Raw genomic sequence first — 26,219 nt, 5'->3', positions numbered from 1 at the left:
TGGTAGGGATGGACTTACTAGCCTGGCATCTTCTCCTTGGCAGGGTGTGGGGACAGTGGTATCAGGGACAACACTGCGGGGCCTGATCAAGCTGAATGACACACTGCTGCTGGGCCCAGACCCCTTGGGTAACTTCCTGTCCATCGCTGTCAAGTCCATTCATCGCAAGCGCATGCCTGTCAAGGAGGTGCGTGGGGGCCAGACAGCCTCCTTTGCGCTGAAGAAGGTGAGTCTGGACAGTGCTAGAACCCCCTGAGCTCCATCATGGGAGGCTCTGGCTGGGCACTTTTCACCCTCTCTGGTCCTCGGGGCTGCTCTGCTGGGTGGGAATTACTGAGCTCATTTTTATAGGTAAGGAGACCCTGGAACTTGCCCACGACACACAGCCTCTGGAGCCCCTTTTGAGGTCAGCTAGGAGCCTCGCTGCCAGGCACAGAGCCCTTCTCCATAGGACTGTGGCTCATAGGACTCCTGTTCAGTCTTCTGTCTCCTGGGGTTTGGGGTCCTTGCTGGCTCTGGGGTCACCTACCTTCCTGCCAGCCAAGTGAGACTGTGTGTTCCCTGCAGTGGTCACTCACGTTCGCCCTGTCCCTCGACCTGAATGCTTGTCTGTCTTTGCTCCTCATCCAACCCTCCTCATCACCCCATCAGCTGAAATGCCAGTTCTTTTTATTTCCATTTTATTTATTTTTTTATTTTAGTGGACATTTTAGATATATATAATGATAACATTCATCATAGGGAATTTGTAATTACATGGCGTATCTTCTTTTTTTCCCATTCCCCTCCCCTCCCTTCAACCCCTCTTCCCCTCCTGGTTTACAAAGGCTTTGTTTCCATTTTTGTCCTTGTCCCTTCTTTCCTTTCCCTCTCCCCTCTCCCTTATTCACTTTCTCATTTGAACATTTTCTTCCCATTTCCCAATATCTTTTATACATTTTGGTCCTTATTTATACTTTTAGTTTCTCAGACCAGAGAAACAATGCGGTATTTAAATATGTGTGTCCAGTTTATTTCACTTAAGAATATGGTCTCAAGGTGCGTCCATTCAGCTAGAAATGTCTCAAGCTCATCCTTCTTTATGACAGAGTAGTACTTCATTGTATAAAAACCCACGTCTTCTTTATCCATTCATTGGTTGATGAGCATTTGGGCTGTTTCCAACCATTCATCACTTGATGGGTATTTGGGCTGTTTCCGAGATTTAGTTATTACAAAATGTGCTACTATAAACATGGGTGTGCGTATATCACTGTGGTATGATGCTTTTAATTCTTTTGGGAAGATACCAAGAAGGGGAATAGCTGGGTCAAATGGGACCTCTAGTCCTAGTTCTTTGAGGTATCTCCATACTGATTTCCACAGTGGTTGCTCCAGTCTACACTCCCACCAACAGTGGAGAAGGGTTCCTCTTCCCTCACAGCCCCGCCAGCATTTGTTATTGGTTGATTTCTTGATAGCAGCCATTCTTTCTGGAGTGAGATGGACTCTCAGCATTGTTTTAATGTACATCTCTCAAATGACCAGTGATGTTGAACATTTTTTCATATATTTATTTGCCACTTCTACTTCTTTATCTGAGAAGTGTCTATTCATTTCAGATGCCCATTTTTGGATTGGGTCTTTAAATTTGGAGGTGTCTGATTTTTTTTCAGTTCTTTATCTATTCTAGATATTAGTCCTTTGTCTGAGGAACAGCTAGCAAAGAATTTTTCCCACACTGTGGGTTGTCTCTTCACTCTTGGTGTTTTTATTTTATTTTATTTTATCGCTGTGCAAAAGCTTTTCAGGATTTTTTTTGTTTTGTTTTGGGGTGGGTTTTTTTGTTTTTTGGTACCAGGGATCAAACTCAGGACTTTGCACATGCGAGGCAGGCACCAGAACCACTGAGCTAAATCCCTGGCAAAAGCTTTTTAATAAAATGAGATTCCAGTTGTTGATTCTTTGTGTGATAGTTCCTGTGCAATTGGGGTTTTGTTCATAAAGTCTTTGCCTACACAAATGTCTTTAAGAGTTCTATCTATTCTATCTTCCAGCAGGTTTAGTGTTTCTGTTTAATGTTTAGATCTTTGATCCATTTTGATTTTAGTTTAGTGCATGATGAGAGAGATAAGTTGAGTTTTAATCATTGGCAAATGGAAATCCAGTTTTTCCAGTACCATTTTTTAAAGAGGCTGTCTTTCCTCCAGTGAAGGTTTGGCTCCTTTGTCAAACGTAAGATGCCTGAGTATGTCTGGGGTTGTTTCTCCATCTTCTAATCTGTTCTATTGATCCTTGGCTCTGTTTTTTCCCCCAATACCATGCTGTTTTTATCACAGTAGCTTTGTAGTATAATTTTAAGTCAGGGATTGTGATGCTCCCTGCCTTGCCTTTGTTGTTCAGAGTTGCTTTTGCTATTCTAAGTCTTTTCTGAATTTTAGGATTGTTTTCTCTAATTTGTGAGATATGCTATTGGTATCTTGATCAGGATTGCATTAAATCTGTAGAAGAATTTTGGAAGTATGGCCATTTTCACTATATTGATTCTTTCTACCCAAGAACAAGGGATATCTTTCCATTTTCTGGTAGCCTCCTTGATCTCCTTTTTCAGAGTACTGTAGTTTTCCATGTAAAGGTATTCTAGTTCCTTTGTTAGACTGATTCCTAGTATTTCATTTTTTGGGATGCTATTGTAAAAAGTGTTGTTTCCCTAATTTCTCTCTCAGTGAGTTTGTTATTTGTGTACAGGAATGATGTTGATTTTTGTGTGTTGACTTTGTTTCCAGCTATACTACTGAATTTGGTTATTAAATCTAGAAGTCTTTTGGAGTCTTCTATGTAGAATATCATGTCATCTACAAATAATGATAATTTAACTTTTCCTTTCCTACCCTTATTCCTTTTATGTCTTCTCTTGTCTAATTGCTCTGGCTAATGTTTCCAGAACTATATTAAATAAGAGTGGTGACAGTGAACATCCTTGTCTTGTTCCTGATTTTAGAGTGAAAGCTTTCAGTTTTTGTCCACTTAATGAAATGTCAGTTCTGCTCGAAAGCTTTTTTCCTTCCCCAGTGGCAGTATGTAGCTTCCCATGTAGTGCTAAGGCTGCCTTCTGTAGGCCACCCTAGAAGGTGGTGAGGGCAGGGCTTGGGTGGGTGGTCCCTGTTCCTAGAAAAAGTCCTGGTTCTCCAGGACTGGGGCAAAAGCAGAAGGCATCATCAGCCCTGAGCTGTGTGTTTCCTGTCTCTTTCAGATCAAGCGCTCATCTATCCGGAAAGGCATGGTGATGGTTTCCCCTCGTTTGAATCCTCAAGCATCCTGGGAATTTGAGGCCGAGATTCTTGTCCTCCATCACCCCACCACCATTAGCCCACGCTACCAGGCCATGGGTATGTGTTTTGGGCCTTACAGGCCCCGCCCTAGCTCCCACAAAATAGTGATCCAGCTCCAGCCAAAAGGAGATCCACATCCCCATCCTGTTTGACACAGCCATTCCTTCAGTTCTGCCCATGAGCTGCAGTGTTGAGCTGGTCCTGCAGATGGTCACTGAGGGCCCTGAGGGACCTGTCCTCAGGGACCTCACTTTCATTCCCAGCTGTGTTCTGCTGTGTGCCTAGCTTTGTTGCTGAGGTGCTGGGACAAAGATGACATGGTGGCTCAACATCCAGTTAGGTACAGGTGCAGACACAGCACCCTGTAATCCCTGGAACTAGGGTGTCGGGTGAGCACGCTGGCCCAACCAGAGGAAGGGGAGAGTGGAGGCAGGATCAGGCTAAGCACAGGCCTCCAGCTCGCTCCCTACACTCCCTCAGGGGCTTTGACCCTAGAGATGAGCCCCTGGAGCTGCAGCTCTGGTGTATTTCATGCTTTCACTCGCTGTCCCGTTGTCCTGACGCCACAGAGCACCCCGAGCCTGTCCTGACCTCCTGCTCCCTTGGCAGTGCACTGTGGGAGCATCAGGCAGACGGCCACCATTCTGAGCATGGACAAGGACTGCCTGCGTACTGGGGACAAGGCCACTGTCCACTTCCGCTTCATTAAGACCCCTGAGTACCTGCACATAGACCAGCGGCTGGTGTTCCGAGAAGGCCGCACCAAGGCTGTTGGCACCATCACCAAGGTATGGCCTGGACCTTCCTCACCTGCTGCAGTATGCTCCAGGGGTCACTCTGGCAGGGTGACTGTGAGCACCTCAAGCTCCTCCTGAGAACCCTGGCAGGCCCCTTCCCTCTGCCTCCCTGGGCAAGGCTGGACAGCACTGAGATGTGGCTTCTCTACCGGCTTCTTTCCTGCTGCAGGAGATGTCCCTGGGTCTCCCATCCTGGGTTTTGGTGTGGCCTTGGAGGAGAGCTGAGGTTGGGTCCTGGCCTCTCTTCCTGGGAAATGGTGGGGCTGATGTCCTGGGCCTGGCCAGGGTCCTCCTCCAAGGTGCCAGCTCTGACTCCTGTCCCTACAGTGCCACGTGTCTGGTTGAGTGAGTGCTGGACATTGCAGGGCCGTGGCTGTGGGTTTCCTGGGGCTGAGCTCTGTGTCTGTCCAGGAGCCCACTTTGCCCTCTGCAGACCTCACCCCTGGCATGGGTGGGGCATTCAGTGGAGGCTTTGACCTCTGTCGTGAACAGAGGAAGATGTGGTCTCCACATGTCTGAGATCTTGGAGTCAGCTTCAGGCTGGCTCTTCCTGTCCTCTTTATAGCCTTGTGTCCCTGAAGGTCCGGCCAGGAGTGTGGGGGAGGCCGCAGCACACACTAGCATTCTCTGGGACTGGGCTGGGCCTCCTCCCTGCTAGATCTGAGACTGAACTGAACCCCAGGGGAAGAACCCTAAGGGAAGGCAGTTAGTTGCTCCTGAGTGGTAGCCTGTTCTGTTGTTCCTGTTTCATTTTTGAGACAGGGTCTTGCTCTGTAGTTCAAGCTGGCCTTGAACTCACTGTCTAGCCCAGGCTGCCCTCGAATTCATGGTGATCCTCCTGCCTCAGCCTCCCAAATACCGTGATTACGGGCATTCACCATCACGTCTTGTCTAGGTGGTAGATATCTCACAGACTCCACATGTGCTTTTAGCTGATGAGTCATTCATTTGGTCTCTTTGGGAGGCCTGAAGTTAAAGTTGGCTCAGAGCAGGCTGTGGGCAGGCTGGATGCCAGCCTGGGAGCTGGGAGCTGGGCTGGGAGGCAGCAGAGAGGTTCAGGGAGTGCTCTGTGGGCCGGTGCTGGGCCAGGAGTGGGAATGGGATGGATCTGCCTGGGTGTGGGGAGGTGGGAAGGGAAGAGATACCCCCAAGGCTCCGAGGTCCTAGACTCAGACTAGGGTGAGCAGACCTCCCCTGGCCGCTCTCTGGCGTGCCGTCCTGCCGTGCACCCTGTGTAGGACCAACCAGACTGGGGGTAAAGTCCCCTGGGAGAAGGGGACAGGGACCTGGCTGGGCCGCTCATGCCACTGCTCTGCAGCTCTGGCCTCACCCTCGCCTCTTTGGCTCCCGCAGCTGCTCCAGACTACTAACAACTCCCCGATGAACTCCAAGCCCCAGCAGATTAAAATGCAGTCAACGAAAAAGGGCCCACTGTCCAAAAGAGAAGAGGGGGCGCCATCTGGCGGGTCTGTGGCGGCAGGAGCGGCGGGGGCAGCCCCTCCCGGAGACGAAGCTTCATCTCTCGGTGCTGGGCAGCCGGGCACGTGCAGCGGTCTGCAGCCCCAGGTGAGTGAGGCCCCAGGGTCCTGGGCAGGGGACAGGAGGGCGTGGCCCAGGGAAGCCTGGCCTTGTGGGAAGGGGTCCTGGCAACTGCTCTTGCAGGTGCCACCCAAGTGCTGTCTCTTACTAAGGCAGAGTTTCTCCAGCTGGGATGTGGCCCACATCCCATCAGTGTAATTGGTCCTGACTAGCATTTGGTTTTAATGAAGTAAAATAGAATAGAAAAATGTCAGATTTCCCTTTCATGGTAAGAGTAGACATAGTGTTGAGAGTGGCGTGTGTATGTGTGTCCTGCCATGCAAGGAAGGCTCCATTTCAAAGACAGGTGGTGCAGCGGGCGAGGTCACCTCACAGACTGCCCCTCTACCTGGCCCCTGCTGTTCCATTCTGCTCTCGGGGGACAGTGCTTCTCAAGCTTCTCCTTTCTCTCTTTCAGCCCAAGCCTAGCAGTGGGGGCCGACGACGAGGGGGCCAGCGCCACAAGGTGAAGTCCCAGGGGGCCTGTGTGACTCCTGCCAGCGGCTGCTGAATCTTCCCTGGCCCAGCCCTGCCACCCAGGGATCCTCACTCTGGCCACCACTCACCAGCTGGGCAGAGCAGCTGACCGCACCCGCCCACTCCCAGGCCACAGCCAGAGCCTCTCCGTTGCTCCACCTCCGTTTTCCAGGGGGGTTGTAATTTATAAATGAGGAAAGTGGCCAGACTTTTTGAGGACTGACCATTTCCTGCCTTCTTCCCTGCCTCCTTCCTCACTCACACATCTTTTGTACATCTGGGCCCTTAGTTTTTATCTTTTTATTATATATCTCTGTCTCTATTCAGCGTGGTGTGTGTGTGTGAGGCCCAGGAGTGTGGCGGTGGCCAGGGCCCTGTCCTTTTCTCCTCCGTGGCTGGCCTTCCCATCCGTTCATCCATCCGTCCATGTGTCTGTCGTGGTGAGATCCTCAGAGGCTGTAGCAGACATCAGGAGCTGAAGGAGGCCACCTTCCCTTCTCAGTGCTCCTCCTGCCACTGCAGGTCCCTCTGCAAGGCTGGCCTTGGGTTCTCAGGCTTCTGGGACTCTGTGTCTGCTACTGCCAGGGCAGAGAACCTGCAGCCCAGGACTTGGTGATGTTAACAGGGAGGAAACGGTGGCTTCCCCTCGTCTCTTTCTCGCTCCGCTTCCCCTTAGCCCTCAAACAGGTGATGCCAAAAGTTCCTCAGTCAAACCTGTGAGTGTGAGGGAGTGGCGACTGGGCTGCAGGACTCATCCCACCCTGGCCCCGACCTGCGCCCCACTCCGGGGCACCTGCAGGGCTCCCCTTGGAGACAATCCTGTGCTTGCCTGGGTTGGCCCTGGCTACTCCTGCTCCTGCCGATCTGCCCAGCTTTGAGGCTGGCTCCTTGCCACCACTCGAGCCCCCTCCTGCTGCAACCTTGGCCTTTGCTTGGGCCTCAGGGCACTGGTTTACTAGACTAGGGCTAGGCTGCTCAGGACTGGGTTTTCTAGCACCTCTGGTTGGTAGGGAGAGGGTCTCTCTTCCGGGCCCCTCGTGCCCACCTCAGTCCAGCACAGCTGCTGCAGGAGCACAACAGTTCAGGGCTCGGCCCCGGGTCTGAAGGCCCTGCCGGGGATGGGGGCGGGCATGCTTGGGCCCAACACAGAGCACTTAGCGCTGAGAAGCACTGCTGCCTGGGGCAGGGCAGGTGGAGCTGTGCAGGCCGGAGATGGTGACATGGCCCAGGCTGTCCTGGACTGGGCTCTGCCCTGCAGCCTTCCGTTTAGGGTGGTGGGCCCACTTTCCTTCTCTAGCCAGGCCAGACACCCAGCTGGCTGGGTCTTTCGTCAGCTTCACCTCCCTGTCCCACCCGCCTCCTGTCCTCTGCTCCCTACTGCTGGTTCCCCTCTCCCCTCCTTTCAACTGTTTCTAGTTACCACTGCCCCATGGCCATGGACCGACCAGACCAGCATTCACAATAAAAGTTTGTTTCAAGTTGACAGTGTTGTGTTCCCTGCCCAGCCCTCCAGGTGGAAGTGCTACCACAGGGTCTCTGTGGCCAGCCTGCCCTCGAGTGCCCAGCAGAGGCCTGCACAGCTTCTCAGCTTATGCTGTGTGACACAGACAGCTTGCCAGTTTCCTCATCTACAGCAAGAGGCAGACCCTCCGCCAGGGCTGTGCAGTCAGTGAGAGTAGGGGCCCTGGCAGGCCGGCAGGCTGGAGAGGCGTGGAGTGTGGCACTGACGGGGCTATTGAGTGGCCTGGACGACCAGGTGGACTCAGCGTGTGTCATGGTCTGTGACAGTCACAGCTTCTGTCTCTGAGGGAGGAATTGTTCGCTCTGTTTTGCTGTTTGAGGAAACTAAAGCTCGGCCTATGCGCTGCTGGCAGCCCTACCCTATTCCTTGTGCTACATTCTTGCCACCTGTGTCTGTCGGCTGCGTCCTGTCTGCGCTGCTCTGTGGGCTCTGGCTGGCTTAGGCCGGTGCCTTCCTAACAAGAGGGCTGCACTGAGTACCTGGAGCAGCAGGAGTCTAGGCTGAGCCTTGGTGGAGCCTCTTCCTGTTTGAACACTGCTTCTCCAAGCAATGGCCAACGCCACAACCATTCTGTTTTCGGGAGCTCTAGCCAGCCTGGCCTCTGTCCTCAGACACTCTGGAGGGTGGGTCTGTTCCCTCGGCCCACGTCTGCCAGCAGGGAGCTAACTGAATCAGCATTCCAGTGTGGGTCACAGGGACTGCAGAGGTCCCAGCCCTCCTGCCATGCACTGGAACAAAGCACCAGCCCACTGTGACTGACAGAAAGTAAAGTTGCTCTTAGATGGCAGGGCCTGACCTGGCCAGCCAGCAGGGAGGAGCTTTGGCATCTAGCCAGGAGGAGGCCCCGGATGGGATGGGGTGGAGGTAACCAGATCCCCATCACAAGCTATCTTGCTCAGTTGCACCTAATAGGGAGCGAGATGAAGGAACAGGAGTGGGCCCCATGCAGGGACTTAGTGTTGGGTAAGGTTGGGAAGGTGCCCTGAGCCAGCAGGATCTGCACTTGGAGAGACCGGCAGACTGCATCCTGGTGTGCAAGTGCCAGCGACCTGTTTATCACCCTTTCCTGCCCAGGACGTCACCTTGGTCAGCAAATGGTTTGAGGAGAGGCAGAGCAGGAGGTGAGTGCAGGTCCCGCTCTGTCCCGCTCTCCAGACCCGAAGGCCCTACTGGACTTGCCCTCCTCCCATCCCTTCCTGTCGCTGGCTAGCTGCCCACCCCTCCCTGCTGTGTGGTTCCTGCCTGTATTTTCTCAGCCATGGCCAGGCCCAGCCCTGGGCAAGGTGCCTGGGTTAGTTTACGAGGCTTCGGGGCCAGCTAGAGAACTGTCCCTGAGCTGAGTCTGGGCAGCTGTCCAGGAAGGTCAGGACGTCTTCCTGCTGAGCTGACAGATCCTGGTGCATAAGGGGACTTACTTTGTCCCCTCCCTGCCAGTCTAGGACCTATGGAGGAGTCACATGTAAGGTGGATGGGGTCCATGGTTTCTGTGCCACAGACTTTCTGCCTCTGCTCATTGGCACAGGACAGGCAGGGCCTCCTCCCCATAGGGCCTCTGTGACAGCTCATAAAGCCAGCCCACTTCCTCCTGCCAGCCTTGGGCCCTGCAACACTGGTTCCAGCCCCATTACAACTGGGTTGTAACCGGAAGTCCTGGGTTCTTACACTTTAGCCCTGGAGGACATGGGTTTAGCTAAAAATCCATTCCCTCATTTCCCCAAGAGCAGCTGCCCTGTGCAGTGACCAATAAAAACCACGTTCCACTGATCCTGGGCATCCTTTATTTTTTGCATAGGCATAAATTAGAATCTGGAGATTAAAAAAAAAATTTAAGAACCAACAGTGCAGCATTTGTGACAGGAGAGCGCAAAATAAGACTTGGTTGTCTCGGGCAGGGGCAGGGCTGAGCAGGGCCCCGTCCTGTAGCACAGGGCACCCGCCTGCCCACAGCCCCTCATGCCCACTCCCCACAGGCCGGGACCAAGGAACTGAGAACCACCCAGTGCCCCACAGAACGGGGCTAAGAATCAAGCCCTTAGCTTTTCAGTTAAAAAACAGACCTTGAAAAATATATACATAATACAGCAGGGCCTGTGGGTCCAAAAGCCCCTTTTCCGCCTCCCTCCCAGCCCCCACCCTACTGCCCTTGCAGAGGAGCCAGAAAAGAAACAGTCTGAGAGGGAGCTGAGAGCCCAAGGGGAGCCTGAGGAAGGGCCCTCGCCAGGCCCACTTAGAGGGCAGTGGGCTAGTACAGACAGCCCTCCCTCCACCCGACACCCTGAATGACACCGTCATCATCGTCACTGATGAGGGGAGCCCAGGAAATCCCCTGCTCCCCCATTCTAGCTAATGGCCCCTAGATAGGCCTGGGCACCCCACAGCCTGGGATATGTGTGAAGCTTGCTGTGGGGCACAGGCAGGCCCACTGCAGAAACAGGGTGCAGGGCAGCCCTCACCCTGGCATCAGGAGAGAAAAAGCGCAAGGAGTTCTACAGGCTGGCACAGGCAGCCTCTCTACCCTGGGCAAATATAGCTTCTAGAGACCCTTGGGGGTCCTGGGGACCTGGCTTCTCCAGGTCACTGGCACCAGCCTTGCAGAGGGTCTCCTGCCTGGGGACAGTCCCAGCCTGTAGATGCACGCTCCCCCAAGGCTGTGCTTCCCTGACTGATGTGGGCACTTTGCACCTCCCGGGCCCTGGTTCTGCCCACCCAGGCACCTGCTTCATCCACACACTTCCACCTGGGCCAGGGTAGGCGCCTCAGTTCCTGCCTCCCAGTCCCCCATGGTATGCTACATTTGTACACCCATGGCCCAGCTCGGAGGACAAAGGGTGAAGGGGACTCCAGCACTTTCTCCTCTCCCTGGGGCCAGGGCTCTTCTTTCTTGTTCCCGGAAGTCAGAGCACTGGTCAAGCATGTGAAGGCAGTGGCAGGGTGCTGCACACCCATCCTGGAGCTGAGCATGTGCGGGGAGGGGTGCACCCCCTGGCTGGCAGCAGGCACAAAGGCTCGGGGCTAGTGGGCAGGCTCCCCGTGCACCCTGAAGCGGTAGATGCAGGTGTACTCAGGGTGACCCCAGTTGGTCAGGATCCGCAGCTCTACCACCTGGTACTCCGCCATTTTAGGGGTCTGCACAGAGATAGGGGTTAAGAGTGTCATGGACCCCTTTGAGAGAAGGGCATGGGGAGGTGGCCACATCATCTTGGGCCAGATGGCTCCCTGTCCTCCCCTGAGGCTCTGAAGGGAACCAGATGTCAAAAGTTCCTCTCTTCAGTCTCTTGGAACAGCTGCCAGCCCAAGGGCCACTGACCCTGTGGGCCTGCACGAGGAGGCCTGGCTTTCAGGCTACCTGCAAATGGCCTTGGTGCCAAGGACCAGCACAATATATTAAGACAGTGATGACTTGGCTCTGAGGGGACAGAAATGCCTTTATGGAGGGCCTGACATATGTTGATGTGGTTCTTCTCCTTCTCAAGTGCCCACTGGCCTGGTCCTCTGTGCTTAAAGCCAGTGTATGAGCCAGTGTTTGCATCACATCTCACCCTGCGGAAGCCACAGGCGTGGCATAGTGCCTCTCCGGTCCCCTTCCCTTGACCCTTCCTGCATCCTCCCTTCACACTACCCAGAAAAGCCTCCCTCCCAGGACTTCTCGTCACCCTGGAGCTAATAACAGCTGTCCTTACATCTAATCCCTTTCAGTGCCACTGGACAGCCCCACAGGTGGGTGTGCATGGTGGGTAAAGCACTCCCCAGCTCTCCACCAACGTGCAAGCTGTCCCCTGCTCCTCCAGCCTGACATTCAGGGCCTCCCAGCTGTCCCATCCTCACCCCCCACATCCCCCTCTGACCTCAGCCATTCTGGCCCACTTCCCTGCAACCACTTCCGGACCCCGCTTGCTCACCCTGCACCTAGACTCCAGGCTTGTCTCCTTCCATTCATATCTGATTTTTTTTGGGGGGGATACTAGGGATTGATCACATTTGATCTTAACATGCACATGTTACTATCACCTAAGACATGCCAGTGTCATTCCCCCCCCAGCCCTGAGGCCTGAAATTCCTGCCTCCTGGGCCTCTCCCTGCTACTGTGCCCTCCCCATCTCTTACAATTCCCCCTTCCTCACTTGCCTCGCATTTGCTTGAATGCAGCTTCTCAGGTGTCATCAGGCCTAAGGAATCATTCTCCTAGGGCAGGGCCTAGGGATCTGCATTTCTAACACAGAAGACCTGATGCCCACTCAAGCTTAAGCCACAGGCACTGCCTAAGGTCCCAGCTGGCCATGCCCTGGCACAAGCTGGCCTCTCTTCCCAGAACACCCTTCACAGCTGTGTTTCCTGGTCACCCCAACCCTTCTTTCCTAAAACTCTCCTTGGTCGCACCCTGCTTCAGGAAGCTCCTGACACTGCACTTCTGGAAGGGGCCCCTCGGTAGCCATCTCTAGGATGTGATATCTCCACTTCTGTACTCTAAGGGCAGGAGGGCCTGTGTCTGTCTCTCTGAACCCTGCGCCTGGCAGAACAAGTGCAGGGGAAACATCTGGTGCCCAAATGGGAAAGCAAAGTGCCACCCCACTGTTGTGACTGTCTTGTACCTGGAAGTGGAAGGTCTGAATGGGCTCCCCGTCCTGATTGTAGGTGAATGTGCCAAGGAGCGTGCCCTCTTGCTGCAGGTCTTCATCAAAGCCCTGCAAAAGGGCGGAAGGGATGGAGGGAGAGGTGGGAGAGCAGGGTGGTGCTGCCTGCCTCCCACCCCTCAGGTCAGCAGAACTTCGGGGACTTCTAGGAGCCTGGTCTGAGCGCCCTCCATGGCTGCCATAGGGCTGCCCTGTGGGCCGTGATGATCACTTAACTCTAGTGCCTCAGTTTCTTCCGCTGAAGGCTGAAACAACTGGGGATGAAGTGCCCTTTCTGCTTCCCTCCCGGCCAGAGTGACCCCAAGGGGATCCCAGGTGAAGACTCGCAGGATTCTCCCAGGGCCCTTTCTGCCCACACAAGCCAGACACTCACGAAGATGGAAAAGTCCTTGGGGGCACTGGAGATGGTGCTGTTGGGTGAAAGAGCCTTGGGCACGTGCTCTAAGGTGACGGCTGTGGGGCGGATTCGGGCAGAGAGGCGGACCACAGCAAACCCCTGGGGCCCCTGGAAGGCCCAGCAGTTGCCTGGATGCACGTCTGGCTGAAGGGGACAGAAGGCAAGGCTGGTCAGGGCCTGAGTCTAGCTCTGGCTGAGCAGGCGGGGCTGTCCCCAAAGTCCTCCAAGCCGTGCTGGGGCCCCACCTCGTGCCTACCTGGAGAATGACCCGGGGCGACTGGGAGTGGTACCACAGCGGGATGCCAAAGAGGCTGAGGAGGGCCGTTTTGGTCTCGTAGGGCTCTGAACACCGAGTACTGATAACACTAGCCCCTGATGTGGGAGAGAAAGACAGGGCGGGCAGCCCAGCCAGCCAGGTCAGGGTGCCAGCCACAAGTGCCAGCACAAAGGGCTGAAGCCGCCAGAGGAGGGCCTGCCATTCCCTGGATCCTCAGTGAGCACAGAGGGCAGGTGGCCCAGACCCATGGAGCAGCTTAGACATCAGCCTTTTCTGGTCAAGGGTGTGCCTTGGCACCTCCTGACTTCCTGAGCTGTCACCTGCCTTGGCCGAATCTAGGTTTGGCAATCTGTGTTGACCCCAAGCTCTTCCTGATTAGCACCATGGCTGCTGGCAAATGCCAGGAGCCCAGTCATTGTGGGAACCAGGACAAGGCAAAGAAGGTGGCGGGCATACCTCCTGATTCCAGGGCGTAGTCCACCATCCCAATGCGGTCCTCACTGTAACGCTGGAGGGCCTGCTTCACGATCTGGTGCACCTGCTAAAACAGGCCCGGCAGACAGTCTCAGTGGGAAGCAGACCTCTTACTCCCCAGGACTGGGCCCCCATGCACGAACCCCGCTGGGCAGGTACCATGCTGGTGCCCCGGTAATAGCCCACCACCACCCACAGTGGCCCAACGCACGTATCAGAGCCTCCTGTGTGTCACTTGTGCTCTGGAACACATTGTCCAGGTCTACAGCTCCCAGCAGGGACAACAGTGCATCTATGGGGTACACTTGCTCCTCACCTCCTCTGTCACCCCGACCATGCCTTCTTTCTGCAGCGTCTGCCCCAGCAAGGCTGCAGCCTCCTGAGTTGACTTGCCCTGCATCTCTGTCACATGGGTGAGGATCTTGCTCTCCAGTTCCTGCAGCTGAGCTTGCACCTCCTCTCTCTGGAGGAGCCCGGCCCGGGTGCCCCCACCATGGAGAAGGAAGTGACCAACCCAGGCAGGGAACTGAGATTCCACCTAAGGACAAGACACGGTGTCACTGGGAGGCCTGCAGGAACTGCAGGGCTGCTATGGCCAGGCCAGCCAGAGGGGTGGTGCTCAGTTGGGGAGCAGGGTCTGAGGGGGAGCCCCATGGAGAAAAGGGTTAGGAGCTCTCCCTGGGCACCCCTGAGAAACAGGAGGCACTCCTGTCACAAAGCCCACAGCTGTGTCGAGTCCAGTTTTGTAGCAGGCTACTGGAAATAACAGGCAGGGACAAGAGGCCCCTGCTGTGCACACCCAGGGCAGATGGTCTTGGATGAGGGGACATTTGGCGGGGCCCTCTGGTGCTTCCCACTCACATCCTCCCGCACAGCCTGGATCTTCTGGGGCAGCAAACCCACTTCGTCCTCCACCTCACTCTGTTTCAGGCTCAGAGCCGCCAGTTCCTGCCGAAGGCCGGTCAGCTGGGCCTCCATCCGCCCCAGCTCCTCCACAGAGTTCTTCCGGATGTTCTCCCAGAGAACAGAGTTCTCCTGGGTCATCCTGGTCCCAGAGAGAGAGTAAGGGTGCAGGGTGAGGCTGAGCTGAGGACACCCTGGCTGACCCCCACTGTGCCCAGCACCCACTGTGAGTGTGAGGGGCAGGGCCTCCCCTCGGGGGTCTGGCTGTTCCAGGAGCCTGGGCACTGGCTTGCCTGGGCCAGAGATAATTCTGATTGGATTCCCTTTATGTCTATAGAGTCTGTAATTTCTTTTGCCACAGCCTCTCCATCTCCCCAAGTATGGACATGTGGGTTGTGAGGAAGCCATGCTGTTAGCACAAGGCCACACAGAGAAAGCAGTGTCAGTCAACCAGCCCTGCAGTGCACACCTCCACCTCTAACACCCCACACTGCCCTCTGCTGTGTCTCAGACAGGCCGCACGCAGTCCTGAGCTGGGCCTCAGCCATTCGACTGGGAGAACAGTCAGAACCCCTGCTCTGGGTTCTGCTCCCAGATCTGCCTGGGGCGGAGCTTGGGGTGGCCTAGGGCAGATGGTGGGGCACTTACCTTTGCCACTCTGACTTCAGCTGCTGGAGGCGAGCCTCAGACTCCTGGGACCGGAAGAAGAGACAAGTATAAGAAATACTGGGCTCAGAGAACGTGGTTTCCAGAGGAGGAACTGTTCTTACTGGGGTCTCTGCTTCACCGCATGCCTGCCCAACCCCGACAGCAGACCTCAAACTGGCTTCCTGGCCAAAGTCCTTGAAAGTCTTGACCCACATCTGACGCACTCCAGCATGCACACATCGAGTCCCACAGCTGAGAGCACCCACCTAGGGGAGTGAGCTCACACAGCCACACCCCTCCCACTCAATGTCCCAGCGGTCCTCCTGCAAGGACCAAAGGTCCCAAGGGTCTCACAGTCCAAGGACAGATGAGGAAATGGGCCAGGATCCTGGTACAAGCTGAGTGCCTGGCTCACCGACCTGGGAGGCCTGGACGATCTTCTTGAAGAGATCCTCTGAGTCGTGGTGATGTTCCGCCCTCACGGTGGCCAGTTCTTCCTGTCAGACAGGGAGGAGAGGACTGGAGATTGGACAGCTGCAACCTGGAGGGGTGCTTGTGACTAGGAGGGCCCTAACAGGTTCAAACGGGGTTCTCTGGTTCCCAGGCTTTGGCTGGTGGCCTCATTCCACAGAGCTTCTTTGAAACGTGCAAGAGCCTGGCTTATTCTCTGTGGCACAACCCACACGGTGTCAGCACCGTGCCAGGTGCCCCAAATTGCACGTCTCGCAACTCTGGGCCAGGAGGGAGACAGAACAGACTCCATTTTTTTTTTTTTCATTTGATAAAGGCTTCATTTAATTCTCAATCAGCACTACGAGGCTGACACTATCACCTCGGAGAGAAATTGAGGCTCACGGGGGCGGGCTCAGTTGCCCAAGGTCAAAGCTAGGCAAAGACTCTATGGTTAATTTAACCCAAAACCCCCGAGTAGGGCGGGGCCCGGATATATACGCTCCGCCCCCACCGAGCGGGGAAGCAGAGGCAAAACCAGTGAACGGCGCGGCTCCGGACGACATGGCACAATCTGAACACAGGCGGCCCCAACATCCGCGCCCTGGATCCGGATCAGGAGGGATTCAGATCTGGCCTGCAGCACCGCCTGCGGATCCACTGCGCAGCCGGGGAAACCGAGGCCTTTGCGCAGCAGGAGTGACCAGATGTGGCCAGCGAAGGGCTCCACTCCGTGACAGCCCGGTGCCGCGCCGAACCGGGCCCGGTTTCCCCACGGCCCCGGCATCCCCAGCCCCACCCCAAACTTAGCCTGGGGTGGTCGGTGGTGTCAGCACCTGCACATCTCCAGACTCCATTTTAAAGAGGAGGCAACTGAGGCCCAGCCAGGGTGCCTAACCTTAAATGACATAGTGGTCTCTTTCACGTCCTGCGGGTGCCCCTTTACCCCACACAGCCACAGTCACAAGTTCGCATGATGACACCCATAAGCGACGTACAGCTTTCTCCCCTGCCCAGGAAGCTCGGCTCCCCCACCTGGATGCGAGTGGCAGTGTCTCTGAGGAAGTCCTCCTTCAGGGCAGCCTCCCTGCGGCTCACTAGCCCCTCCAGGAGTGCCAGGGTGTCCTCGTGGTTCAGGCCACCGCCACCCCTATGGCCAGTGGACCCCTGCCACAGCTCCAGGCGCTCCAGCCGAATGGACTGCTTCTGCCAGCTGGAGGAAAACTCAGCAGCCAGGGCCTCCAAGCGCCGCTCCAGGGAGTGCACTCGGGACAGGATGTGCTGCTCCCCCTGGGGGTGGGAAGGAGGAGATGAGCACATGGGCCGGGCCGGCAAGGAGCCCCATTACCGAGGCTGAGAGAGAATGAGAGTCCAGGAAGGCCCAGCACCAGGCAGGGAGACCCCAGAGCCCCAGCTGGGTCTGTGCGGAGAGCAGGCACAGGCTGGCCCGGAGGGGGCCAGGACAAGCTGTGAGAGCCAGATCCTAGAGGAGCGGAGGTGGCTGTGGAGAGAGGGTCTGAGCCCAGGGACTGTCCAAGGGAAGGATGAGACACTGCAGGGTGGCCACGGGGGCCTGAGGAACCGGCTGGCTGCCGCCTGCTGTCTTTCTCCTGAGGTCTGGCCAGTGGCTCTCAACTGCAGCTGCTCCTTCCACAGAAGAGGACATGATTTGAAATTGCTCTTTTTCGTCTTTAACTGGATGCCCAGGGTGGAGGAACAGTCATTTGGACCTCAGGGTGGCATCTGATAGTGTGTTGTGAATTTCCAGGACCTTGTTGGCGTAAAGAACAAAATCTTTGCTAAGGGAAATTATAAAACGCAATCTGTCAACTGTCAGCAAAAGGGCTGAGTGGCAGAGGTTCTGATTTTTAGAAGTCCCATGTCTTAAACAGGCCCAGCCAGTGTCCTCACCACCACCCTCACCCAGCCCACTGTTCTTCTCGGTCTTTATGCAAATGTCAGTGAGACAAAAGCCACCTCACACTTTACTTCTTCTTAGGGAAAAGGTCCCCCAAAATTGAATATAATGATGAAAAAGGGAAGATGGAGATGACAGAATATGTCATTATTTTATGAAAAAATAAGATCATGCTCAGAAAATAGCCCCAAGAATATATGACTAAAAATGTGGTATCAAATTAAATCCAGCAGGGCTGGGGATTTAGCTCAGTGACACCGAGCCTGCCTCACAAGCACAAGGTCCTGAGTTCGATCCCTAGTACTGGAAAAAAGAAATCCAGCAGGATGCAAACAACGTTCAAATAACTCTAATTCAGGGATGAAGAGTTTTAAGTGACCTGACCTGATACCACACTCTGGCTGTGTGTCCACTTGTCATTTGTCACTCCCACCAGCCTGCAGGCTCCTTGAGGGCACAGCCAGGGCTTGATCCTTCTTTAAACACTTGCAGATTTTAAAACTGGCAACATTCCTCACTCTTCCTTGTGTCTGTAACCTCTGCAGCCGGATGGCTGCCTCCTTTCCCTTGGAACCCTGCCTGGCTTCTGTGACAGCAAGGTCGGGAGAGCCTGTTGGGTGACCTAAGTGTCCAGGGAGGGCAGCTGTCCCTGCAAGGGCCCAGGCCAGCCAGCCAACTGTGTGCAACACACGGCCCAGCCAGGATGGCTTGTCCTTGCTTAGACAAGAAGAGCCACCCCAACCGAGACTCAGGACTCGATCAAGTGTCTGCCATTTCCTGCCACAGAGTTCAGGAGTGGTTTCTTTGTGATCACAGCTACCAGAGCAGGATATGATGATACACACAGAAGGGCTCAGGCAATCTCGGTGAGATTGTATTGAAAGGGAACAAAGGAATGAAGTAATCAATAATTAGTCCTCTGCCTCTGTTTTCTGACCTTAGGATGCAGCTAACTCTTGGGCACCATTCTGTGCAGCACCCCCTCTCCCCAGCACCTGCACCCCAGAAAGCAGGGAAAGGGGTGTCACAGGAGGACAGCAGCTCCTCGAGGTGTGGCAAGGTGTAAGGCAGGGATGCCAGGTGCAGGGACAGCAGTGCCAGGGTCTGCCCATATCTCGGGTGCTCACCTGGAAATGCGGGGTCGTATCTCTGGAGTCCCACACCTCGGGCTGTCTCCTGCTGTCCCTCGCTGCCCACCAGGAGACCACAGCGGGGTGCGACGTCTGCAGCCCAAAGGGATAGAAGTACCAAGCACCTGTCCACAAGGACAGGCTGGTCACACCCGAGGAGTGGCAGCAGAATCTCCTCAGTTACCATGGCCCGTGTCACCCACAGAGCCCTGCTCTGCCAGAGGTGGCCCTTCTGGTTGATGGCCTCAGAGGATACCTGTGCTCTTGTCCCCTGGGGCCCTTCAGCAAGTCTGTAGATGACAAAGCTCTGAGAAGACGGCTTTAATGAGTCAGGGAGGATCCAGGGGCCAAAACCAGGGCCCTGTGAGAGGTTCTAAGGCCTGGCCTTCCAGCACAGTCACCTCAGGGGAGCTTTTAAAACATCTGCCATCTGACTGTGCCCTCGCCCTCTGGAGAGAGTTGATTGACCTGGGCTTGGGCCCTGTGCGCTGGTTTTTAGAAGCTCCCCAGGGGGCTTCGTGGGCTGCCAGGATAGAGTGTCCCTGAACAAAAATGCAGCACCTGGCACAAAGCCGAAGGCAGACAGACACTTCTTGCTCTAGGGACATCTATTTGCTATGTTTACTCCTAGGGAGTGTGGAGTAGGGGAGAATGGGAAAGCCATGTTGGCCAAGGGGTCTCTACCCTCGGAAACTGTGCTTGTGGCTCAGTCATGGGCTGTGAGCAGGTGGAGGGGAAGGACACGGCCACTGCGATTGAAGCCACGGCCACACCCTCTGTGATGTGCAGGTCACCAGCACATGGTCTCCTCTCCGTCCACCTGCAGGCCCAGGGAACAACTGTGACACTGGCTCTACCAGCCCCACACTGATGTGAGGCCTGGGAAAGTGCTTTCTGGATAAAATGCCATCCAGTTTGAAAAGACCATTGTTATTTTAAAGGTGGTGCCCAGTTTCCACTGGGTATGAACAAGTCGTTCTCATAACAGGAAACAAAGGGGAAACCAACATTTGAGGAAATTTCCTACCCTGTCATTAATAGAAGAAATACAAGTTGAACAGCTGCTAAACCTATAAAACCAACTCTAAAAAATGATAAGACATGGCCTTTAGTTATAAATTGGTACAGTCATTAAAAGTGAGCCTGAGGGCTATGTAGGAAGCTCGTGTGAAACTGGCAAACTCAAATGTAGCTGTCAAACGAGAAGAACACAAAACATAAATATTTGTGATGGGCGTGGTGGAGCACACCTGTAATCCCAGAACTTGGGAGGCTGAGGCAGAAGGATTGCCATGAGTTCAAGGCCAGCTTGGGTTACATAGTGAGTGCAAGGCCAGCCTGAACTACATAGTGAGACTCTGTCTCAAAATAAAAAAATTAGTATGGTGTAGCGGCACTTGTCTGTATACCCAGCAGCTTGGAAGGCTGAGGCAGGAAGATAGCAAGTTCAAGGCCAGCCTAGGCAACCTAGCAAGATCCTGCCTCAAGAGAAAATAAGAGGGGCATGGGGCTGTTGCTGTAGCTTAGTGACAGAGCACTTGCCTAGCATGTGCAAGGCCCTAGGTTCAAACCCCAGAACTGGCAGCAGAAGAATCCCAAAAAACATAAATATGAACAAGATGGTCCCCAAAACTGGAACAGTGCCAAGCAGCTGGCAAATGACTGCTATTTTAGTGTGGAAATGGGATATATATTTCTCTTTACTACTTCATTGTTTTTAGCTTAAAGGCAGCTAAAGATTTAACTTGATCTTGTAAAAACAATTCTCCCACACCGGCTATGTCCTGATTTGGACTGGAGGGAAAAGGACTGCTACTAATAATAGCATCCATACTCTCCTGGGGTGTTTTCCTGCTCCAGGTGGCCTGGAGAATATCCCGGAAGGCAAAGTCAGTAGGTTGGGGTTTGTTCCCTTTGCCCCCAGACATCCTGAGAGCTCAGCAGCAGCAGACGGGGGAGGACCCCTAGGGGTGGCAGGTGGGAAGGGCCAGGGGCGCAGGCCTTTGGCCTGTCCCTGACTGTTGCCTGGATCCTAGCCACACTCTCCCCACCCGGGCTCACCGTAGGTCAGGCCTGTCAGGAGCAGCAGCAGCAGGAGGAACCAGAGGAAGGTCCTGAGCATCGAGAAACGCCTGGATCGAGAAGGCACACAGGAGCACAGGCGTGAGGGGAAGGCTGGGGCCTCTGTGACCCCCTGTCGAGTCCCTCACTTTCTCCTGCGTCCTGAACTAGAACTGAGGGGGACAACCTTTGAATTTCTCATGGGACCAGGGCCAGAACGGATGCCACAGCTTTCTCTGCACGACATGGGGTGGCAGGGACAATTCTGACTGTGAATTTTACTGATATTATTAACAATGGCACCCCTAAACATTTTAATAGAGATCCTCTATAAATATAAAAAAGCAAATATAGAAATGTAGAAAAACTACATAACTCCCCAAACAATGTTTGCTCTCCAAACCAGGAGCCTGTTTTGGTGCTGTGAACCTGACCTTGCCCCGAGTCTCAGCAGAGCCGGCCACCCACCCTGACCACAGCGACGCCAGTACAATCTTCTTTCCTCTGCCCAAGGGCCAAGTTCCCAAATCCTGGTTCTGTGGTTTGGGAACTTGGGAGATGAAGAAGAGTGGGAAATCTCGGGGGTCTGGGCTGCCACAGGGCCCGGAAGGAAGCTGGGCTTTCTGGGACCCCACCCACTTCAGGGCTGACTGCAGAGATAAGGCCACCGAAACTTAAAAGTGGCGGGGCTGGGTGATGCTTAGTAGGAAGCATCCAGGCAGAAATAAGAACCTGTGTTGCTGAGTCCTGCCCCCCAGGGCTATGGATTCGGGAACAAAACCTTCGGGGCGTGGTGGGGGGATGCTCCCCTACCAGCTCACTGATAAAAGCTACAGGTAAACTGGGGGAACCTTTGGAAAAATGACCACATAGAGGTTTGATGCTTTATTGGTCCCAGGGGTTCTGATCGATCCATTGTCGGGGCTGCAGTCTCACTCACCTGGTTAAAACAAAGACATCCAGGAGCGAGGCTGCTGTTGTCAGGCGGTACCAGGTGGTGCCAACCCACCAGTAGAGAAGCCTGAAGAGCCGGCCTAAAAAAGAGTCCACTGAGCCAGTTTAGCACGTCACCCTCTCTCCATCTGTGGTCCTCCTTGTCCCACTACCAGCACCCACATGCCAGCACCTCTGTCCTGTCCCATAGTGGTCCAGTTTCCATCCCACCTGTCCATGCTGCCCACACTCTTTGGCCTGTTCCACAGCTGCCTGCCCCAGCCCAGAGCCTATTCTAGGAGCCCAATCACAGAGATAGGTAATAAGTTACTGCAGCAGAGTGGAAGTAGCCAAACATGTCTATCTAGTGCTCACCTGGAAAAGTGATTACCGTCCAGACAAAGGAACCCGCCCGAGAGACCACGCTCCCTAAACTTGACCCTGAACTATGCTGGTCCATGTCCGAGTAGCCTGCAGGGAAGGATGAGAAGAAACCAGTCAGCTTGGGGTCACTTTTAACATTTTTTTTTTGAGACAGGGTCTCGCTATGTAGTTCAGGCTGGCCTTGAACTCTCAGCAGTCCTCCTGCCTCAGTCTCCTGAGTGCTGGGACTACAGGCACATGCCAGCATCCCCGGGTGGAGTCACTTTTAAGAGGCTTAGGGACATGATGCCTGACTGTTACTTGAGCTGAGGCCACACAGCCTTCTGCTTCATGTCCCCAGAGCATCACATGGGCCTGGCACACAGTAGGTTAAGAAATGTTCGTGGAAAAAATGAAATGGGAAGTTTCTGACATTTTGTTTCCTACCAGAGCTTTTCCTCACTGAGGATCCCTCAATCCATTGATTGGAATCAGACAAAGGGGAATCACCCATGTACCTCATAGACAATTACTAAGCACCTACTACGCTCAGAGCCCCATGTTAAACTGCTGTCATGAGCAGAACCCAGAGGTGTTGGCCGAGGGTGGGGGTGGGACAGACAGACAAGTACTTGAAAGTCACAGCCCAGGCTCAGAGAGTGCTGGGCACAAGAGGGGTGCCCAGGCCAAGCTGTGAGGTGCTTGTCACATGCTGTGATTTCTTGTGCTGTTGGGGTGCTTCCTGCCCAGGCCTCCCCCTCTATTTTTTGGACTGAGCTGGGGAGGGGAGGTGCCACCTACCTGCGAAGTCATCTTCGGAAGAGTAGCCAGAAGAGGAGCCCAGGAAGTCCTCAGTGGCCTTGCTCTCCACCAGCCCATTGGCCTTGCTGCTCTCAGTGCCACCTGTGCCCCTCCTTCTCCGTACACGCAGGTCCTCATCTGCCAGGCAAGAACAGGGGCTCTGCTGAGGGGTGTTCATAGGGAGACACTGTGGAGGAGCTCGGAGGAGGCCAAGCCCCAAGTGGAGGGTTTAGGTAACTCACCCCAGTAGGGTTCACTGCGAAGGTGGTCGTCGAGGAGGGCGCTCCTGGCAAGGGACGAAGCCCGGGGGCTGCCTATGTAGGACTCCTGGATCACAGACTCGCTGTAGTAGGAGGTGTGTGTGTCAGAGGAGGGGCCCAGCTGCGGTGCTGGGGACATGCGCTTCATGTTGCTGGATTTCTTCTTCAAGGTCCTGAGGGTCAGCCGTGGGGGGAGAGGCAGGGAGCAGGGAGGTGAGCCCAGCCAGGGAGCAGGGCTCTGACACCCTTCACTGATAGCCTGGGTTGGCTTTGTTGCTAGGCAACCAATAACCAGCTCTACCAGTGAGGATTTTTCCCCCCCTGGTGTCTGAGATTAAACCCAGAGTCTTGCACATGCTAGGCAAGCACACTACCACTGAGTTACAGCCCAGCCCTGTTATTTTCTCTGCTCTTTTTAAAATCTCTAAATCTCACAGGCCAGCTTATCAGTTAGGGATAGAGCCAGCATTTAAACCTAGGTATCTAACTTCAAAGCCAAAAGTTTTCCCCATTCTTCTGAATGGGTTAGTAATTTTGACAACCCATGGAAAACCCGGACCAACCTGACCTCCTAGAGCTAGCCAACACCTCAGCCTCGCATCTACGAGGGGGAACAGGACACCAAAGTGTACAGGTGGTGAGTCTGGGCCAGCTATGGGTCAGGGGGCCACGCCCATCCAGAGCGGAAGGGGTTCCTGTGAGCCTAGCTTGCATTTGGGGGTTTCCAGCCTGGTGTGTGCTTGAAGCTGACTCTCCCCACTTCCTGTTCTCTAATCGTCAGGGCAGCAGCACGAGCTTACGATGGGTAAAGAAGGGGAGCTAGGCACAGCACCTCATAAGACAAAGAACCCCCTTAGGCAAGCTCAGGCATCTACGACCATAAAGGCTACAGCAGGATGGACAGGGCTGGTGGAGCTCCCTTGAGTCCCTACCTCAGAGGACTGTCCTTGAACAAGGTGCTCTGGCTCCCAGCCACTGAGCTCCCTCCACTGCTGCTGCTGCCTCCGTCATCGTCACCCTGGGAGTAACGCGTGAGGCGCTGGCTTCGTCGTGACATGTTGACGTAGGATGTGGACCCTTTCCCTGAAGAAAGGATGACACATGAGGCTTGGGGCAGTCCGAGGTCCTCCCTGCAGGAGGAGGGGCAGAGGCCTGGCTGCAGAGGGCAGATCCCTATGCCAGCTGATGCCCAGCTTCTGTCCCTGCCCTGCCCAGGGCTCACTTAGTCCCTGTGGAGGCTCCTTCACGAGCACCCTGAGAGCCTGAACTGGGCTTCCTGATGTGCAGCAGAGAATCCTGCACACAACAGGTACCCCAAAAGGTTCGAGGCAAATGTTTTAAGTCATCGCTGCCTGGCACACCGTCCAACCCAGGCACCTGCCGTGCTGCCCACTCCCTCAACCTGCCCAGCCTCAGCTCACAGCCTCCCTGAATGGCGCTGTTTCCTTTTCCTCTTGACAGACTCACAGGTCCAGGACCCCAGTCACAACTGATTCCAGAAACCCTTTCCCCAGGAACCCACCCACACTGTGACCATCTTGTATTCTGTACCCCCTCATCAGTGACGTTGTGCTGCCACATCTTGACGTGACCATAAGACACCGTGTTAAACACCTAGTAGGTGCATGGCTCCTTATACCTCCACGTGTGTTTCCAACAGGGTTGGTGGGTGTCATTCCTCCCACCTACACAAGTGGAACCTGGGAGGTAGGTACCTCGCCTGCCACCACCCAGCCTGAGGGACAGCCAGATCTGAGTGCAGACCTGATGGGTTGCAGGGCTTGGGTCTTTCTACTCCACCAAAAAGGTTGCAGGACGCTTCAGAAATGAGTTGTAGGTCCCAGCTAGTCTTATAGCTGCCACACATGCCCAGAGCAAAGCTGTGCACTGAGTGGTTATGTAACAAATATTTATTAACAAACTGACAAGGTGGGGAGGTAGAGCACAGGTGTGGCATTACAGCTGGTCACTCTGTGGTGCAAAAATTGATAATGAAGCAAAGGAGGACAAAGTGAAAAGACCTGGCCAGCGTTTCACCACATGAGGAAGACTAATAAACCTCTTAGCTCTAGAAATCCAAATTCCAAATCTCAGATTACCAATGTGACAAGTCTCCATGTAGCACTATGGCCAGTCTGGATTACAAAGTCATTGTTCCTTCCTAACTCCTCTCAAGAGTTCCTATGTACTGCTATACCTAGTGTTCCTATGTATAGCTGGATGTGGTGGGCCATGCCTGTGATCCCAGCACTCCAGAGGCTGAGGCAGAAGGATCGTTGTGAATTGGAGGCCAGCCTGGGCTACATAGTGGGTTCAAGGGCAGCCTGGATTAAAGAGTTCCTAGTACTTGTAACTGTTTATCACTGCTGATGTTTCTGGTCCACACTGAAATCATGTTGGTTCTGACCGTCAGTGAGCACACACTAACACACCCATCCCCAACGATGCAAACCAGAAGGTCAGGTTCCTCCAGCTAGAACATCCCCTTTTACAAAACAAGTAGCCTCCTGTCTGGGCTAGTTGGCATCTTTCCAGATGGGATGCCCATCTGGCATCTTTCCCTGACTGTAGCCGGTGTCGGCAAAGGAAGGATTGGTAGTAGCCAAAGAAGGAAGTTGGCCTGGGTTCTTGGCTGGCTTCCACTCCTTATAAGGTAGCTCCACCCCACACTGCCCTCCCCCACCTGACAGCTCCAGAAGCCCACACAGGGCTCCTCCTCTTACACACACCCCCACCCCACCCCCCGCCCCGTCCTGCTGAAGCAGAGGAAGCCTTTGCCTAGGGCCAGAAACAAAGCAACCTGTTTACTTAGTAACCAGCCTGCGGCTGGCAAAAAGCTAAACATTCTAATGGAGGTGGGGGCATGTGCTGGGAGCTGCCACCAGCTTGCCTCCGCCTCCGGAGCTCCCAGAGGCAGAGAGCTCCCTCTTATCTGCCTTTCCTGCAGCATCCTAGTATCACAAAACAATTTACAACTAAGTGTAGGTTTCACAAGATGGAAAAGCTCAAGGCCCATCCTCCCAGATAAGAGGTGAATCCCTAGGAGTTCAAATCATTTGCCTAAAAGCCCCCCCATCAGTTGAGATAACCCCAGAACGTCCTTTCTCCACTTAGGAGCTGAACTGGATCCTCTTCCCAGCACCGCCCCCGTCTAACATAAACGGCACTATCCACCCCACCTTCAGATTTAACCTAGATTGTGGGCATCTTGCACATGACGCCCGCCCTCCCCACGCACATTAACACTCAGTTTCCTGGTGGGACCCGTCACTGCCGCCTTTCTCCGTC

The 26,219-nt window shown here is 54.5% G+C and overlaps 2 protein-coding genes across 4 annotated transcripts in view; one reads left to right on the top strand and one right to left on the bottom strand.

Annotated features, from left to right (window-relative positions):
- The window catches only part of Gtpbp1 (GTP binding protein 1), a 28,249-nt gene extending 20,603 nt beyond the window's left edge, over positions 1-7,646 (top strand). For both annotated transcript variants that reach the window (XM_004845596.4, XM_087213875.1), the window contains exons 8-12: positions 44-226; positions 3,233-3,368; positions 3,921-4,099; positions 5,462-5,674; positions 6,105-7,646. In XM_004845596.4, coding sequence (XP_004845653.1) covers positions 44-226; positions 3,233-3,368; positions 3,921-4,099; positions 5,462-5,674; positions 6,105-6,197 — 804 coding nt within the window. In that variant the 3' untranslated portion in view covers positions 6,198-7,646. The remainder of the gene's footprint in view (positions 1-43; positions 227-3,232; positions 3,369-3,920; positions 4,100-5,461; positions 5,675-6,104) is intronic.
- Positions 7,647-9,440: 1,794 nt separating this feature from the next.
- The window catches only part of Sun2 (Sad1 and UNC84 domain containing 2), a 17,363-nt gene continuing 584 nt past the window's right edge, over positions 9,441-26,219 (bottom strand). The window contains exons 2-18 of one of the 2 annotated variants that reach the window (XM_004845595.2): positions 23,864-24,014; positions 22,914-23,104; positions 22,672-22,809; positions 21,883-21,978; positions 21,515-21,608; positions 20,575-20,645; positions 18,511-18,638; positions 16,501-16,755; positions 15,435-15,512; positions 15,016-15,059; positions 14,326-14,509; positions 13,781-14,002; positions 13,447-13,531; positions 12,970-13,085; positions 12,690-12,857; positions 12,275-12,367; positions 9,441-10,811 (exon numbers count right to left, since the gene is read on the bottom strand). In XM_004845595.2, coding sequence (XP_004845652.1) covers positions 10,698-10,811; positions 12,275-12,367; positions 12,690-12,857; positions 12,970-13,085; positions 13,447-13,531; positions 13,781-14,002; positions 14,326-14,509; positions 15,016-15,059; positions 15,435-15,512; positions 16,501-16,755; positions 18,511-18,638; positions 20,575-20,645; positions 21,515-21,608; positions 21,883-21,978; positions 22,672-22,809; positions 22,914-23,104; positions 23,864-23,988 — 2,202 coding nt within the window. In that variant the 5' untranslated portion in view covers positions 23,989-24,014 and the 3' untranslated portion in view covers positions 9,441-10,697. The remainder of the gene's footprint in view (positions 10,812-12,274; positions 12,368-12,689; positions 12,858-12,969; positions 13,086-13,446; positions 13,532-13,780; positions 14,003-14,325; positions 14,510-15,015; positions 15,060-15,434; positions 15,513-16,500; positions 16,756-18,510; positions 18,639-20,574; positions 20,646-21,514; positions 21,609-21,882; positions 21,979-22,671; positions 22,810-22,913; positions 23,105-23,863; positions 24,015-26,219) is intronic. The other variant, XM_087213873.1, reaches the window with a different exon arrangement.

This window comes from Heterocephalus glaber, unplaced genomic scaffold (genome assembly GCF_053883595.1).
Source record: "Heterocephalus glaber isolate CG9 unplaced genomic scaffold, H.glaber_assembly_v1.0 deba00001444, whole genome shotgun sequence".
Taxonomy (NCBI): domain Eukaryota; kingdom Metazoa; phylum Chordata; class Mammalia; order Rodentia; family Bathyergidae; genus Heterocephalus; species Heterocephalus glaber.
The sequence above is the reverse complement of the archived record's forward strand: the minus strand, read 5'-3'. Positions and strand labels throughout refer to the sequence as shown.